Genomic DNA, 14,180 nt, shown 5'->3' on the forward strand with positions numbered 1-14,180 from the left:
ATCGCATTATTACATGAACTTGTAGTTTTTCCGAAAACTATAGTGTAGATCTCCTTATATTTGGTGGATCTATGTGTAAGATAGTTTAATCTTGTAAAAACCCTGTTTTTAGAACAAATCATTCTTTACAACTTCTCGACAACTTTTATAAAAATTGTTACTTTGTCGGATCTTTCGTTTCACAAGTGTTTATACACTTGTAGTTTGTAAAAATCATATTTGTTAGTGTGTCATACGACTTTTATAAAACATGATTTTCTCGACACTTGGTCTTACGAAAATACCACTTGCAGATCCGTAGATCCGCTAGTTTTAAACACCATTTTACTAGTAAAATTACTTTTACACAAGTTCATGTCTTTTGATGTGGTAGAGTTTCACCCTTTAACCCTTGTACCGATATAAACAAGCTTATGTCAAGATCTATGATCTTAACAAAGTCGGGTTAAACGATGATCCGAGCCACCACATCGTAGATCGGGCCTAAATAATCAACATATTCAAACACTACAACTTTTACACAAGTTATGATCTTTTATCCAACAAAATTCAAGTTTTAGTAAACTTTAAAGATTCAAAAGATGGGTTTCCGCATTTTAACCGTTATAAATCATATTAACCACTTTAGATATGTTCGAGAATGAGTTTTAAACATTATACCTCTAGCTCGGGGCTAGGGAAGAATCTAGGCGAAAATGAGGTGGATAAAAGCGAAGTAACGAGGTCCTTCCGCTTCCGTTTGCTCCAAGCTTCCTAATACGTGACCCGTGAAGCTTGTATGATGTAGGAATGGAGAGATCAAGATCGAACAATGGGTGTGTAGGTGGTGGGGGTTTCGGCCGAGAGAGGGGAGAGCAAGAGAGAAAGAGTTGTGTTGAGTGATTTGTGGTAAGTGATAACCTTATGTGTTTAAGGGTAGTATTTATAGGCAAAATCATGTTCATCGTCCAACGGATTTTATGTCACCTAGATATTAGGCACATGTTAATATAATAATCAAAAGTGTACTCCCTTGGTTCCCTTTAGTTGGCCGATCTCATTGGGGGGGGGGGGTATCCAGTTCGATTTCAAATGTGTAGTTAGGACTTAGTTACGTTAAGTAGGTTAACTTTAGGGGTTAACTCGGTTAGTGGTGTGATGCGTTATATTGCGGGTGTTAGGGTAATCAGGGACCCTAACTGGCTCAGAAAAAGACTAACAATATTTATGGCAATATTTTCATGTTCCGGGTATAGTCCGGTTGTTCGGTTGGATAGTAATCTGTTAAAGTGCTTAAGTAATCTTTTAAGCGTCGTAAATAATATTTTTAGCGACACAATTTATTCTGCAAAGTGTCAGGAATATTTCCTCATGTTTTGGCACTTTATTAGTTAGCTAGAAGCTGGTATGTTAATAAAAGTGCTGTGTTTTGTGCTTAGAGTACGTTTTAGGCACATCCAATCATTATATCTTATTCCTAGAGACGCAGTTATACAACCCTTGTATCCCTACACTCACTATGGGTGTAGTAAAATAATTCTGGCTCATACAGGCCTTAGAGGCAGTGTCTGCCTGATGCTGGCTTTATCAGCATGTTCAATAGGTTATCCGTTCTAATGCTACTGTGCTTTAGTGCATCATGTTTGTCACTAAGGTTCAACTTGTAAATAATGTAGTGACGGAAATCAAAGTATGATGCAGGAATATACAAGTACTAGAAATCAAGTAGCAGTTCGTCAGCAATTTCAGTTAAGCACAGTAATTAAGCAGCAATTAATTATTAATTAAAACGTACGGATACCTGGTTTAGTGAGGGTTGTCACACATTTAGTACCACCTAACCTAACCCTAAACCTCTCCTATATAACTCACTTCACTCCCACACTTTTCCACTTTGTAAACACACCAATCTCACTCTCTAAACACTCTAAATCAGCTGAGAAATCAGAATCAAGGTAGAAGCATCTAAGTTGCAAAAGTGAGTCAAAACTCACCTTTCTTCTACCTTTCTTCACTTCTTCTTCCTCAACAAAGTATGGAACACCTCTAGGAGTGTTTCTGTCACAACCCCCGATCCCTAGATCCCGGGAACGGGCGGCCGTGACCAGATGCGGTGGTATCACGTTATTAATTTATTTGGCAGCGGAATTTTTCATCAGGACCGTAGTTAGGAAATATTTAAATCAGAGTAAACCACCTCGTTTTATAATATTAAACAAATGGGTAAAACCCAAGTTTTTATTACAAACTGCATTACAGGGATAAATCCCACTTTATTGAAATAAAACGCTTTCTTTTATTTAGGTAACTTTTATAGCCACTTTTCCAAGCCTTCAGTGCTGTCCAGCTGGCTTCTATTTGGCCTTCACATTTTGTTACCTGAAACGCGTTTTAAAAAGGTTTTGTCAGTGGAAAATACTGGTGAATAATCTCAGTTTAATCAAGAATTATTAATTTAACTTTAAACAGTATTGAGGGCGATTACAATGTTTATATCTACCCAATTACTCATTCAGTAGTGTCAAGTCTGACTGAGGGTCATATTACACATTGGCTAACTCTTCGTCCAATGGTAACGTTACTCACATTTTGTATACAAACCCCCAACATACCGGCAGTAATTGTAGAATTACAAAGACTCAATCACTGCTAAATTGCATTGTAAAAAGGTTAAGGTTTTGTAAAAACTGTTAACAAAAAGGAGATTACTCACATTGCTATTTTAGGGTTTTCCTTTATGATTTCTTGGTGAATATCTATAATTTACACAAATGCACGTGTGTTAGTATAATAACCCATTTTAACATTAGTAATACCCTCCCCGAGACGGCATTCCAACGACTACGTCGGGCAGAACCACGACAGCCGTTACGGAACCCTAGATCAATCGGGCAGCGTATCTAATACGTCTCCAGGGGTTATAATACTTACATCGTAGCAGAACCTCGCTATTTTAGGGGGTATTGGACTCGGGTATAATGCCCACTATTTAAAAGTGTAGAGAGACAGAAAGAAAATTGAACGAAATGGACTGAAGGCCGATGGCCTCCATTTATAGGGCTGTAATTGAGTCCCCTCGCGGCCCGCGTGAAAGATAGGCCGGGTCTACGCGGCCCGCGTTGATCCTGGTCAACGGACTAGCTTGTCCGATTCACCCCCTAGTGTCACACCCCCAAAATTACCACCTAGGGAGTGTCCCTGCTAGGCGTGTGACGACTAGCAATGAGCCACCAATTACATTGAAACACAAGTTTGAAATAAAACTTCATTATTTAAAGATACTGAAATCCCAACATAAGTTATTCAAAAACCATAAGTTTGCGGAAGCGTTAATGTATCGTAATATAAATGTTATCCAATCAATCATAGTAAATAAATGTCTAATAATAAATCCATCAAGCAACCATGACCACTCGCGCCCTCCAGCCAGCAAGTTCCTGCTTTCAACGCACCTAAGGACCTGCGAGCATGTAACACACGTATCAGACAAAGCTGGCGAGTTCACAGTTTTAGAAAACGTTTGTTACCCGGTGTATGTAAAACAGTTTAATACCCAATGCCAGTAATATTGTTAATATCTCATTTCCAAACACGGACGGCTCACGGACTGCCCTTCCCACGTACTCCTATCTAGTACTGGGCCAGACTGGGTCATTAGTTCACCTCCGTCCTCTACAGGCACGGGGTGAGGGTGCCAAACCTAAGTAGCGCTACTAACTAATACCCGATGAGGGACTTACAAAAGATGATAGGTGAGATCATTAACCAATATACCCGTTTTTACCCAAAGACTCATCCCCTCCCATGGGATACCCACTGACTGTCCCCAACCACTGGGACGCATGCTCGAATGTAGTGAACTCACCTGGGATTGCTCGGTAGAATTAATTATTCGTTTAACCACAGTGATTTACCAAGCCCTATGATATTCACATTTAACAGTCAGTTTGCATACAAGCACACCACATATTCTTTCACATTTAATCATCAACTATCTTTCGATTCACATTACACATCCTTCGATACATTGCTCATCTTTCGGTCTAACAATTATCACAATTATCACAATTATGTTTCGACACATCTTTCGATACACAGTTATCATCTTTCGATTCATGGTTATCTTTCGACACATCAGCTATGTTTCGACATAGTTATCTTTCGACACACAGATTATGTTTCGGTCAACACAACTATCTTTCGGTCAACACACTATCTTTCGGTCAACACAACTATCTTTCGGTCAACACACTATCTTTCGGTCAACAGAAACAGAAACCCTAATCATACGATCAGCAATCACGTTTTGTGTTTTCACCAGGAATCAGTCTGTGAAAGTGTGTGAGTGAATGCATATAGGTGCTGTAACGTTCAAACAGATCATGATAATCGAACAACAATGATTAATAGCCTATCCGATTGACTAGAATGTAACCGATTAACCCTAGTCCGATTCCCCAACCCGAAACCATTCATCCATTAACCCTAATCGGTTGAACCCTAGTTCTATGCATGAATTATTTATCAAACAATAACACCAATCAACATCATAACACAGAATCGTCAATCAATCACCTATCAGTTGAACCCTAGTTTATGCATGAATTCTCCATCGAATAAGATCATGTAATCGAGAGTGTCACATAGAAACAATATGCAAAGAATCATACTAACCGAATGATGGATGATGATACGATGTTGATGATCACGACAGGGAGTTTCCTGAGTTCTGCCGTCGCCCAAAAAGGTTTCTAGGATTTGGGATGTTCGAATGATTCTGTGCAGTCATACTACGTAACTGCTGTTAATATAGGTAAGGTTTTGGGCCGGTGACTAGTTGGGCCGAAAGTTAAGGCCCCCCCATCGAAGGATCGATCGAAGGATCGATTATTGTCTCGAAGGATCCTTCCTAGGTCGAAGGATATGTTTCGTGATCCTTTGAAGGTTGAATGATCCTTCGAAGGTTAGACCTTACGGTCGAAGGATCCCAACTTGAAAGATGTCCTAGTGAAAATCCATTATTCGAATACGTTACTCATTAACAAGTACAAGTTTGTAACATATACCCACTAACATACAAGTCTAGGATATGTAAATACAACAAAGGAGTCGGGAAATAGAATAATACTAACCTCAAGAAGTCGGGTTGTCACATCATCCCCAACTTGAAAGAAATTTCGTCCCGAAATTTAGCAAATAGGTACGAGAGAGTGAAGTGACAATTCAAGATTGTTGTCAGGGTTGTTGCGGATTTTCCTCAGGTGTTACACCTAGACTCGCCACGATGACGACACGTGTCATCACCGGGCTGTGCCACTATCTTGCTCGCTCGCGGCCCGCATCAACTAAACCGAACATGTACGCGGCCCGCTTGGGCTTATGGTTTTGGCGATCTCCTGGTACATACTCGCGCGGCCCGCTTAAGCTTGAGGTGAGGCCCTACGCGGCCCGCCTCAACTTAACTTTTATTGTTTTTATTTGTTTTACCTAGTATAATCTAGTTTGGGGCTCGGTTTTCACATACGGGGTACATATAAAGACATATTGATATATATATATATATATTAAGGTGTCGGAATTATTATGATAGGTGTCGGTTTTACCGAGGGTTGTTATATCCTCCCCACCTTGTTTCAGAGCTCGTCCTCGAGATCTACTGGAACAAGTGTGGATATTTCTTTTGCATTTCTGATTCTAGTTCCCACGTGTATTCAGGTCCTCTTTTGGAGTCCCATTTTACTTTGACCAGAACTAATCTTTTATGCTTGAGATTTTTAATTTTTCTATCTTCAATCTGTAGAGGCTTCTCCACAAACTTGAGTTGCTCATTTACCTCTATATCCTTGAGAGGTACTACGAGTGATTCATCAGCTAAACACTTTTTGAGATTAGATACATGAAATACATCATGTATTCCTGCCATTTCCTCTGGCAGTTGTAGCTGATAGGCTACAGGTCCTATTCTTTTAAGAATTTTGAAAGGTCCAATATACCTAGGACTTAGCTTTCCTCTCTTGATGAATCTTACCACTCCTTTCCAGGGAGAGACTTTCAATAATACTTTATCTCCTACTTGAAATTCTAATGGTTTGCGTCTGTTATCGGCATAACTCTTTTGTCGATCACGTGCTGCTTTTAGTCGTTCCTTGACTTGAATGATTTTGTCAGTTGTTTCTTGTACTACTTCAGGTCCAGATAATTGTTTTTCCCCAATTTCTGCCCAACAGACTAGGGTTCTGCACTTTCGTCCATAAAGTGCTTCGAATGGTGCAGCATTGATACTTGTGTGATAACTGTTATTATAAGAAAATTCTATTAAAGGTAAGTGTTCGTCCCAATTACCTCCAAAATCAATTACACAAGCTCTAAGCATGTCCTCCATTGTCTGAATTGTCCTTTCACTTTGTCCGTCCGTTTGAGGATGATAAGCTGTGCTTAGATTTAACCTGGTTCCATTGCTTTTTGGAAACTTGACCAAAAATGAGAAGTAAAACGGCTATCCCTATCAGAAACAATTGATAAAGGAATGCCATGTAATGAAACAATTTCATTTACATATAATTTGGCTAATTGTTCCATACTAAAGGTTTCCTTCATTGGTAAGAAATGAGCTGACTTGGTTAATCTATCTACAATCACCCAGATTGTATCATTACCTTTCCTTGTTTTAGGCAATTTGGTAACAAAATCCATTGTTATCAATTCCCATTTCCAAACTGGTATTTCTAATTGTTGTAACAATCCTGAGGGTTTCTGATGTTCAGCTTTAACTTGTGAGCAAGTTAGACATTTAGAAACATAGGCTGCTACATCCTTTTTCATTCCTATCCACCAGAAATTTTTCCTTAAATCCTGGTACATTTTATCACTTCCTGGATGCATGGTATATTTAGACTTATGGGCTTCTTCTAATATACGGTGACGTAAATTTCCTAATTTAGGTATCCACATTCTCTTTTGATGGAACCTCCAAATTCCATCTGTTCCTTGTTCTAATTCTTTAATCATTCCTTTTAATTTTTCAGTATCCTCCTTGATTACTGATTCTTGCACTTTTCTAATTTGATTGTTTAAATCTACTTGTAGATTTAATTTAAGAGAATGTACCCTTCTTGGCTTTTCGTGATATTTTCGACTTAAAGCATCAGCCACCACATTGGCTTTTCCTGCATGATACTGGATATCACAATCATAATCACTAAGTAATTCCATCCAGCGTCTCTGTCTCATATTCAATTCTTTTTGCTCGAAGACATATCTTAAACTCTTATGATCTGTAAATATGGTAAACTTACTACCATAAAGATAATGTCTCCAAATCTTAAGGGCAAAAATTATGGCTCCTAATTCCAAATCATGGGTCGAATAATTTCCTTCATGACTCTTAAGCTGTCTAGAGGCGTAAGCTATAACCTTTTGACGTTGCATTAATACGCATCCATAACCTAATTTCGAAGCATCACAGTAAATTACAAAGTCTTCATTTCCTTCTGGTAATGCTAATATGGGTGCATGGGTTAATCTTTGCTTAAGGATTCTAAAAGCTTCTTCTTGTTTTGGTCCCCATTCAAACTTAACAGATTTACAGGTTAACTTAGTCAAAGGAATGGCTATTCTAGAAAAATCTCGAATAAATCTTCTATAATAACCGGCCAATCCTAAGAAACTTCTAACCTCGGTTGGTGACTCAGGGGTTTTCCATTTAGTGATTGCCTCAATTTTTGTTGGATCTACATGAATTCCTTCATGGTTCACTAAATGTCCGAGAAATTGCACTTGTTCTAACCAAAACTCACACTTTGAAAACTTAGCATAAAGCTTCTCTTTTCTCAATAAACTTAAAAGTAAGTGCAAGTGCTTTGCATGCTCATCTTTACTTTTAGAGTAAATTAGAATATCATCTATGAAGACAATTATGAATTTATCCAAATATGGCTTACATATTCGGTTCATCATGTCCATAAATGCGGCTGGGGCATTGGTTAAACCAAATGGCATGACAGTAAATTCATAATGACTATACCTTGTTCTGAATGCGGTTTTAGGAATATCCTCTTCCTGTACCTTTAATTGATGATATCCTGATCTTAAATCGATTTTAGAGAAAAATCGAGCTCCTTGAAGTTGATCAAACAAATCATCGATCCTCGGTAATGGGTACCGATTCTTAATTGTGACTTTGTTCAATTCACGGTAGTCAATGCACATACGCATTGATCCGTCCTTCTTTTTGACAAATAATATTGGTGCTCCCCATGGCGATGAACTTGGCTGTATAAATCCTTTCTCCAACAATTCGTCTAATTGTTTCTTCAGTTCTTGCATTTCTGCGGGTGCCAATCGGTAAGGTGCTTTAGCAATTGGTGCTGTTCCAGGTAGCAGATGGATTCTAAATTCGACTTCCCTGTCTGGCGGTAATCCTGGCAATTCTTCTGGAAAAACATCTGAAAATTGGGATACTACTGGAATATCTTTTAATTCTTTTCCTTTAGTGTTAGTGATTATCGAAATCAAATACACTATAGATCCTTTTCTTATACAATTCGCAGTTTTCATCACAAAGATGAATTTAGTGGATCTAAAGGGTTTATCTCCTTTAATTGAGATCTTTTCACCTCTTGGTGATTTTAATTGAATTGTCTTTTGATCACATAGGATATTGGCTTTATTGGCTATTAACCAATCCATTCCTAATACGACATCAAATCCTACCAGATTCATTGGGTAAAGGTTTGCCATAAATTTTTGATTAAAAATTTCTATTCTTGCCCCCTGCAAGATTTCAGAAATCCTAACAGTTTCTCCATTTGCAGTTTCTACTAGACATTCTTGTGGTAGTTTAGGTAATGATTGATTTAGGAGTTTGCAAAATGAAGTATTAATAAAACTTTGGTTTGCACCAGAGTCAAATAATACTTTAGCAAAAATATCATTAACTAAAAACGTACCAGCAATGACGTCCGGAATTAGTCTAGCTTCGTCTGCAGTTAGCACGAATGCTCTAGCATTTTTAGGATTTTTGTTGGTTGCAGCTGGAGCCAATTTCGGACAATTTGTTCTAATGTGACCTTTTTCTCCACAATTGAAACACATTCCATTACTGGATTTCTTCTTGCAATTCTCTTCCTTGTGTCCTGGGGCCTTACAAAAATTACAGTAAGTAGAGCATCTTCCAGAATGCTTCTTTCTGCAGGCTTTGCAGTAGGGTGCAGAGGTAGAACCTACATTCCTACGATTGGAATTCCCAGAACGGAATTCTTGAGTAAGCCTTTGGGTTAGGTTTCTCCTCTGGTCTTCTTCTCTAGTACGGATTAACTCATCTGTCAAGGTATTGGCTAGTTCTACAGCTTCCTCTATGGTTTGGGGTCTAGCTGCCTTGACTACATGTCTAATCTCTCCAATTAATCCCCAGATATAACGGGAGATTAATATTGGTTCAGGTGATGCAAGGGTAGGTACTATCCTAGCATATTAAAAGAATGTGGTAGTGTAACCCTTACTGTCTACCCCGGTCATTCTTAGATTCAGAAACTTATTTGCTATTTGTTCCTTTTCATTGGGAGGGCAGAATTTCCTTTCTACCATGTTCTTAAATTCCTCCCACTCCATGTTATAAACCCTATCACTTCCTCTGGTTTGGAGGATGGTGTTCCACCATTCTAGGGCTGCATTTTTAAACAGATTTGAAGCAAACATTATTTTATCTTCTTCAGCACATTTGCTTATTTTTAAAACAGCCTCAGTTTTCTCTATCCAGCGTAGGGCCGCAATGGGTCCTTCATTGCCCGAGAATTCTATTGGTTTACAGGACCAGAATTCTTTGTAAGAACAACCATATGGCATGGTTCTTCTTCTTTTGGGAATGGGCGCTTGAAGTACGGGTCCATTGTTCACGCTGTTTTCCAGTTCACTGGGCCGTTTACTGCTATGCTTACTTTTATTATTCGCTTCTTGAACTGTTTGAATAATAAATGGCATTGCATCTATAATTCCTTGTGCCACTATATGTTGAACGACACTATTATCCATTTGGTTTCCATTGTTATTGTTGTCCGGATTCTCGTTAACCACGTTAATGTTACTCTGGTTATCGTTATTCAGATTATCTTGATTTCCTTCGTCGGCCATCTGAATTTTAAACATTTACCAAATATTAATATCACAATTAATATTTGAATATAGCCAATCACATGATACACACGTTTAACCAAAAACGTCGAGCATTGCGACTTTTACTCTATTTATATAGTATGCATCATCACACACTAGTACAGAAATTAAAATTACAGTACCGACTGAAATGTAAAGCTACAATACTAATAGTATGCATCCGTAGTTTTTTTTTTTAACACATACACACACATATATTATTTTATTATTATTATTATTACTGTTTCTACTATCACCTTCACTGATATGGATTCATCCAAAAATCCATATTGCGCTCGTCATACTTCCAGACGAGACGCTCTCCCACCTGTCGCATACGATCACTGCTTTCTAAAATTTCCTCCCCAAAAGTCCTAAGTTCCTGGACGTTTTCTGCACTCATTGGGGGTGCAGGTTCTAGGACTGGGTTTGGAAACTGAGGTATGGGTTCCTGATACGGAGGCATAGGGGCCTGGTACGGGTATGGATTCTCTAAAATTTCCCTAACATATGCATCACTAATGTTGTAGGGATCTTGAGGATCTAACCCTGGATAAGCTCCTAAGTTGGGTATTGGCACATTTTCCTGTATTGGGTTTTGTTGCACGTAGTCCCTAACATTGTCCCACCAGGGGTCGTAATTGTTTGGGTCTAGTGGATCAGGTGCAGGTACCCTAGGTATCTCTTCCGGGTTGTAATCAGGCATTTCTATCTGGTCTTCTATTTCCATGGGTTGATCAGGATTTTGTGGTTGTGGTGCTAGCATTTGTTCCAGGTTTGGGTCAGCAGCAGTGGTTGCTAAAATATGGATATTAGCGATACCCCTATTGAGCATATCCTGATTATAAGCATCAGTTTCTCTTTTTGCTGCGGCTAACACTCGCTGTTCCTGCAACTTTTTCATTCTTTTTCTACGCTCGTGCGCTCCCCTACTGAACCATCCCCTCTTTTTCTGAGGAAATGGCTCTTCAGATTGAGCCTTAAACACAAAGATCCCTTCTTCTGTGTCAGCAGAATACCCTGAGAGGGCAGGCTGAGAAGAGGAGGTGCCTTCGCTCCTAGGCGAACCAGACAGTTGACGATAGGCGTCAGAAGGTCCTTGGTCACTCATACTATAAACTAACAAATAGTCAGATAACACATAGCAAGAAATACAATTATACACGTATTTCCATAATTTATTTCCTAACACTTTGAATTTTGATGTCAGCAGAACACTTCTGTGGCTGAATCAGTGGCATAGCTCTGATACCACCTCCTGTCACAACCCCCGATCCCTAGATCCCGGGAACGGGCGGCCGTGACCAGATGCGGTGGTATCACGTTATTAATTTATTTGGCAGCGGAATTTTTCATCAGGACCGTAGTTAGGAAATATTTAAATCAGAGTAAACCACCTCGTTTTATAATATTAAACAAATGGGTAAAACCTAAGTTTTTATTACAAACTGCATTACAGGGATAAATCCCACTTTATTGAAATAAAACGCTTTCTTTTATTTAGGTAACTTTTATAGCCACTTTTCCAAGCCTTCAGTGCTGTCCAGCTGGCTTCTATTTGGCCTTCACATTTTGTTACCTGAAACGCGTTTTAAAAAGGTTTTGTCAGTGGAAAATACTGGTGAATAATCTCAGTTTAATCAAGAATTATTAATTTAACTTTAAACAGTATTGAGGGCGATTACAATGTTTATATCTACCCAATTACTCATTCAGTAGTGTCAAGTCTGACTGAGGGTCATATTACACATTGGCTAACTCTTCGTCCAATGGTAACGTTACTCACATTTTGTATACAAAACCCCAACATACCGACAGTAATTGTAGAATTACAAAGACTCAATCACTGCTAAATTGCATTGTAAAAAGGTTAAGGTTTTGTAAAAACTGTTAACAAAAAGGAGATTACTCACATTGCTATTTTAGGGTTTTCCTTTATGATTTCTTGGTGAATATCTATAATTTACACAAATGCACGTGTGTTAGTATAATAACCCATTTTAACATTAGTAATACCCTCCCCGAGACGGCATTCCAACGACTACGTCGGGCAGAACCACGACAGCCGTTACGGAACCCTAGATCAATCGGGCAGCGTATCTAATACGTCTCCAGGGGTTATAATACTTACATCGTAGCAGAACCTCGCTATTTTAGGGGGTATTGGACTCGGGTATAATGCCCACTATTTAAAAGTGTAGAGAGACAGAAAGAAAATTGAACGAAATGGACTGAAGGCCGATGGCCTCCATTTATAGGGCTGTAATTGAGTCCCCTCGCGGTCCGCGTGAAAGATAGGCCGGGTCTACGCGGCCCGCGTTGATCCTGGTCAACGGACTAGCTTGTCCGATTCACCCCCTAGACTCGCCACGATGACGACACGTGTCATCACCGGGCTGCGCCACTATCTTGCTCGCTCGCGGCCCGCATCAACTAAACCGAACATGTACGCGGCCCGCTTGGGCTTATGGTTTTGGCGATCTCCTGGTACATACTCGCGCGGCCCGCTTAAGCTTGAGGTGAGGCCCTACGCGGCCCGCCTCAACTTAACTTTTATTGTTTTTATTTGTTTTACCTAGTATAATCTAGTTTGGGGCTCGGTTTTCACATACGGGGTACATATAAAGACATATTGATATATATATATATATATATATATATATATATATATATTAAGGTGTCGGAATTATTATGATAGGTGTCGGTTTTACCGAGGGTTGTTATAGTTTCCACAAGGTTTTCCATAGAAAACCAAGGTGGAACATCACCATATTGAGGCCCAACTTTCTGTTTTGGAAGAAAACTTATTTAAACATTCTTTAATCTTGTGTTTTTCTTCAACAATTTTTTTTCTAAAGAGTACACTAAAGTGAACAGATTAAAAGATTTTGCTAAAGATGTTAGCAAAAATGCTTCACAAGGCCCTGTAAGTGAACCTGATCTCAAAAGAGCATTAAGAGAAGATTACATGGAGTACATAATGAAGAACAAGCCTTACAAAGCAACAAGAGCTCCATTCACCGGATGGTCTACAGAAGCCCTTCTATATGAAATTATGAGGATTGAAAAGCTAAAGCTCAATCTTGAGATCAAATCTACTTCTCCCAACTGGAAAGCAGGCAAAAAGGCAGTTGGCAAAAAGGCATTCCAATTGAAAAGAATGAAGGAGGAGATAGTAGCTGCAAAATTTGGCTCCATGCAGTCAATGGCTTGATAGGATGAGCCAACAACCCAAGAAGAATACAAGAACTTAGAAGCTTTAAGAGCAAAGGATCCCCCAGTCACAAGAAAGCCAAACTATGAAGAAGTAGACTTTCCCATCAGATCACTGGTTGATCCCTCTGAACTTCCTACTGGAAAGAATATCTCTTCAGCTGTGAAAAGCTACCTCAAAAGGCAAAAAAGGTATATGCAGAAGATATAAAGATATATGAAGATGAATTGAGAAAAGAAAGGATTAGGAATGAATTGATATATGGGCATCCAGTTGCAAAACTGTTGGTGCACTACATCTGTTGATTTCGTCTTACATCGAGTCTTTCATTATAATGTATAGATTAGGGCGCTTTTTACGAGGTACGAGGAGGTCCTCTTATTCGAACATAGTAGGTCCTCTTATTCGTACAAAGTAGGTCCACTTATTCGTACATAGTAGGTCCCCTTATTCGTCACGTCCATAAAAGAGGACCTACTCACCTATAAATACCATAAGAGAGGACCTCATTTGTAACATCTAGAATTCCATACCGAGGTGCTGCCGGTGTGAGAATTGCATGTAAAAGCTGTCAAATTAATCAGAAAAGAGAATTACGAGTATATCTAGCTGTTTCTACGTCAGGTACTTGTTTTCCGCACCTGTATCTGATCAAACTCCTCTGATTGACTCGTTCGGGTCAGAATCCGATCCTACAAGTGGTATCAGAGCTTCAGGAGGAGGAGTTCTATTGAAATTTGCTGGATTTCGTCACGTATTCTTTCTTCTACACCTTCTTTCTTCGTCAGACCGAGATTTCACGGTCCGTTTTAGCTGATTTTTGGATATGTTGTGCGTG

The 14,180-nt window shown here is 39.1% G+C and overlaps 1 protein-coding gene across 1 annotated transcript in view; it reads left to right on the forward strand.

The window, feature by feature from the left end:
- The window catches only part of LOC118487558 (putative leucine-rich repeat-containing protein DDB_G0290503), an 80,347-nt gene extending 67,005 nt beyond the window's left edge, over nt 1-13,342 (forward strand). The window contains exon 7 of the mRNA XM_035984499.1: nt 13,006-13,342. Coding sequence (XP_035840392.1) covers nt 13,006-13,342 — 337 coding nt within the window. The remainder of the gene's footprint in view (nt 1-13,005) is intronic.
- The last annotated feature ends 838 nt before the right edge of the window (nt 13,343-14,180 follow it).

Source organism: Helianthus annuus, chromosome 15, assembly GCF_002127325.2.
Source record: "Helianthus annuus cultivar XRQ/B chromosome 15, HanXRQr2.0-SUNRISE, whole genome shotgun sequence".
NCBI lineage: Eukaryota > Viridiplantae > Streptophyta > Magnoliopsida > Asterales > Asteraceae > Helianthus > Helianthus annuus.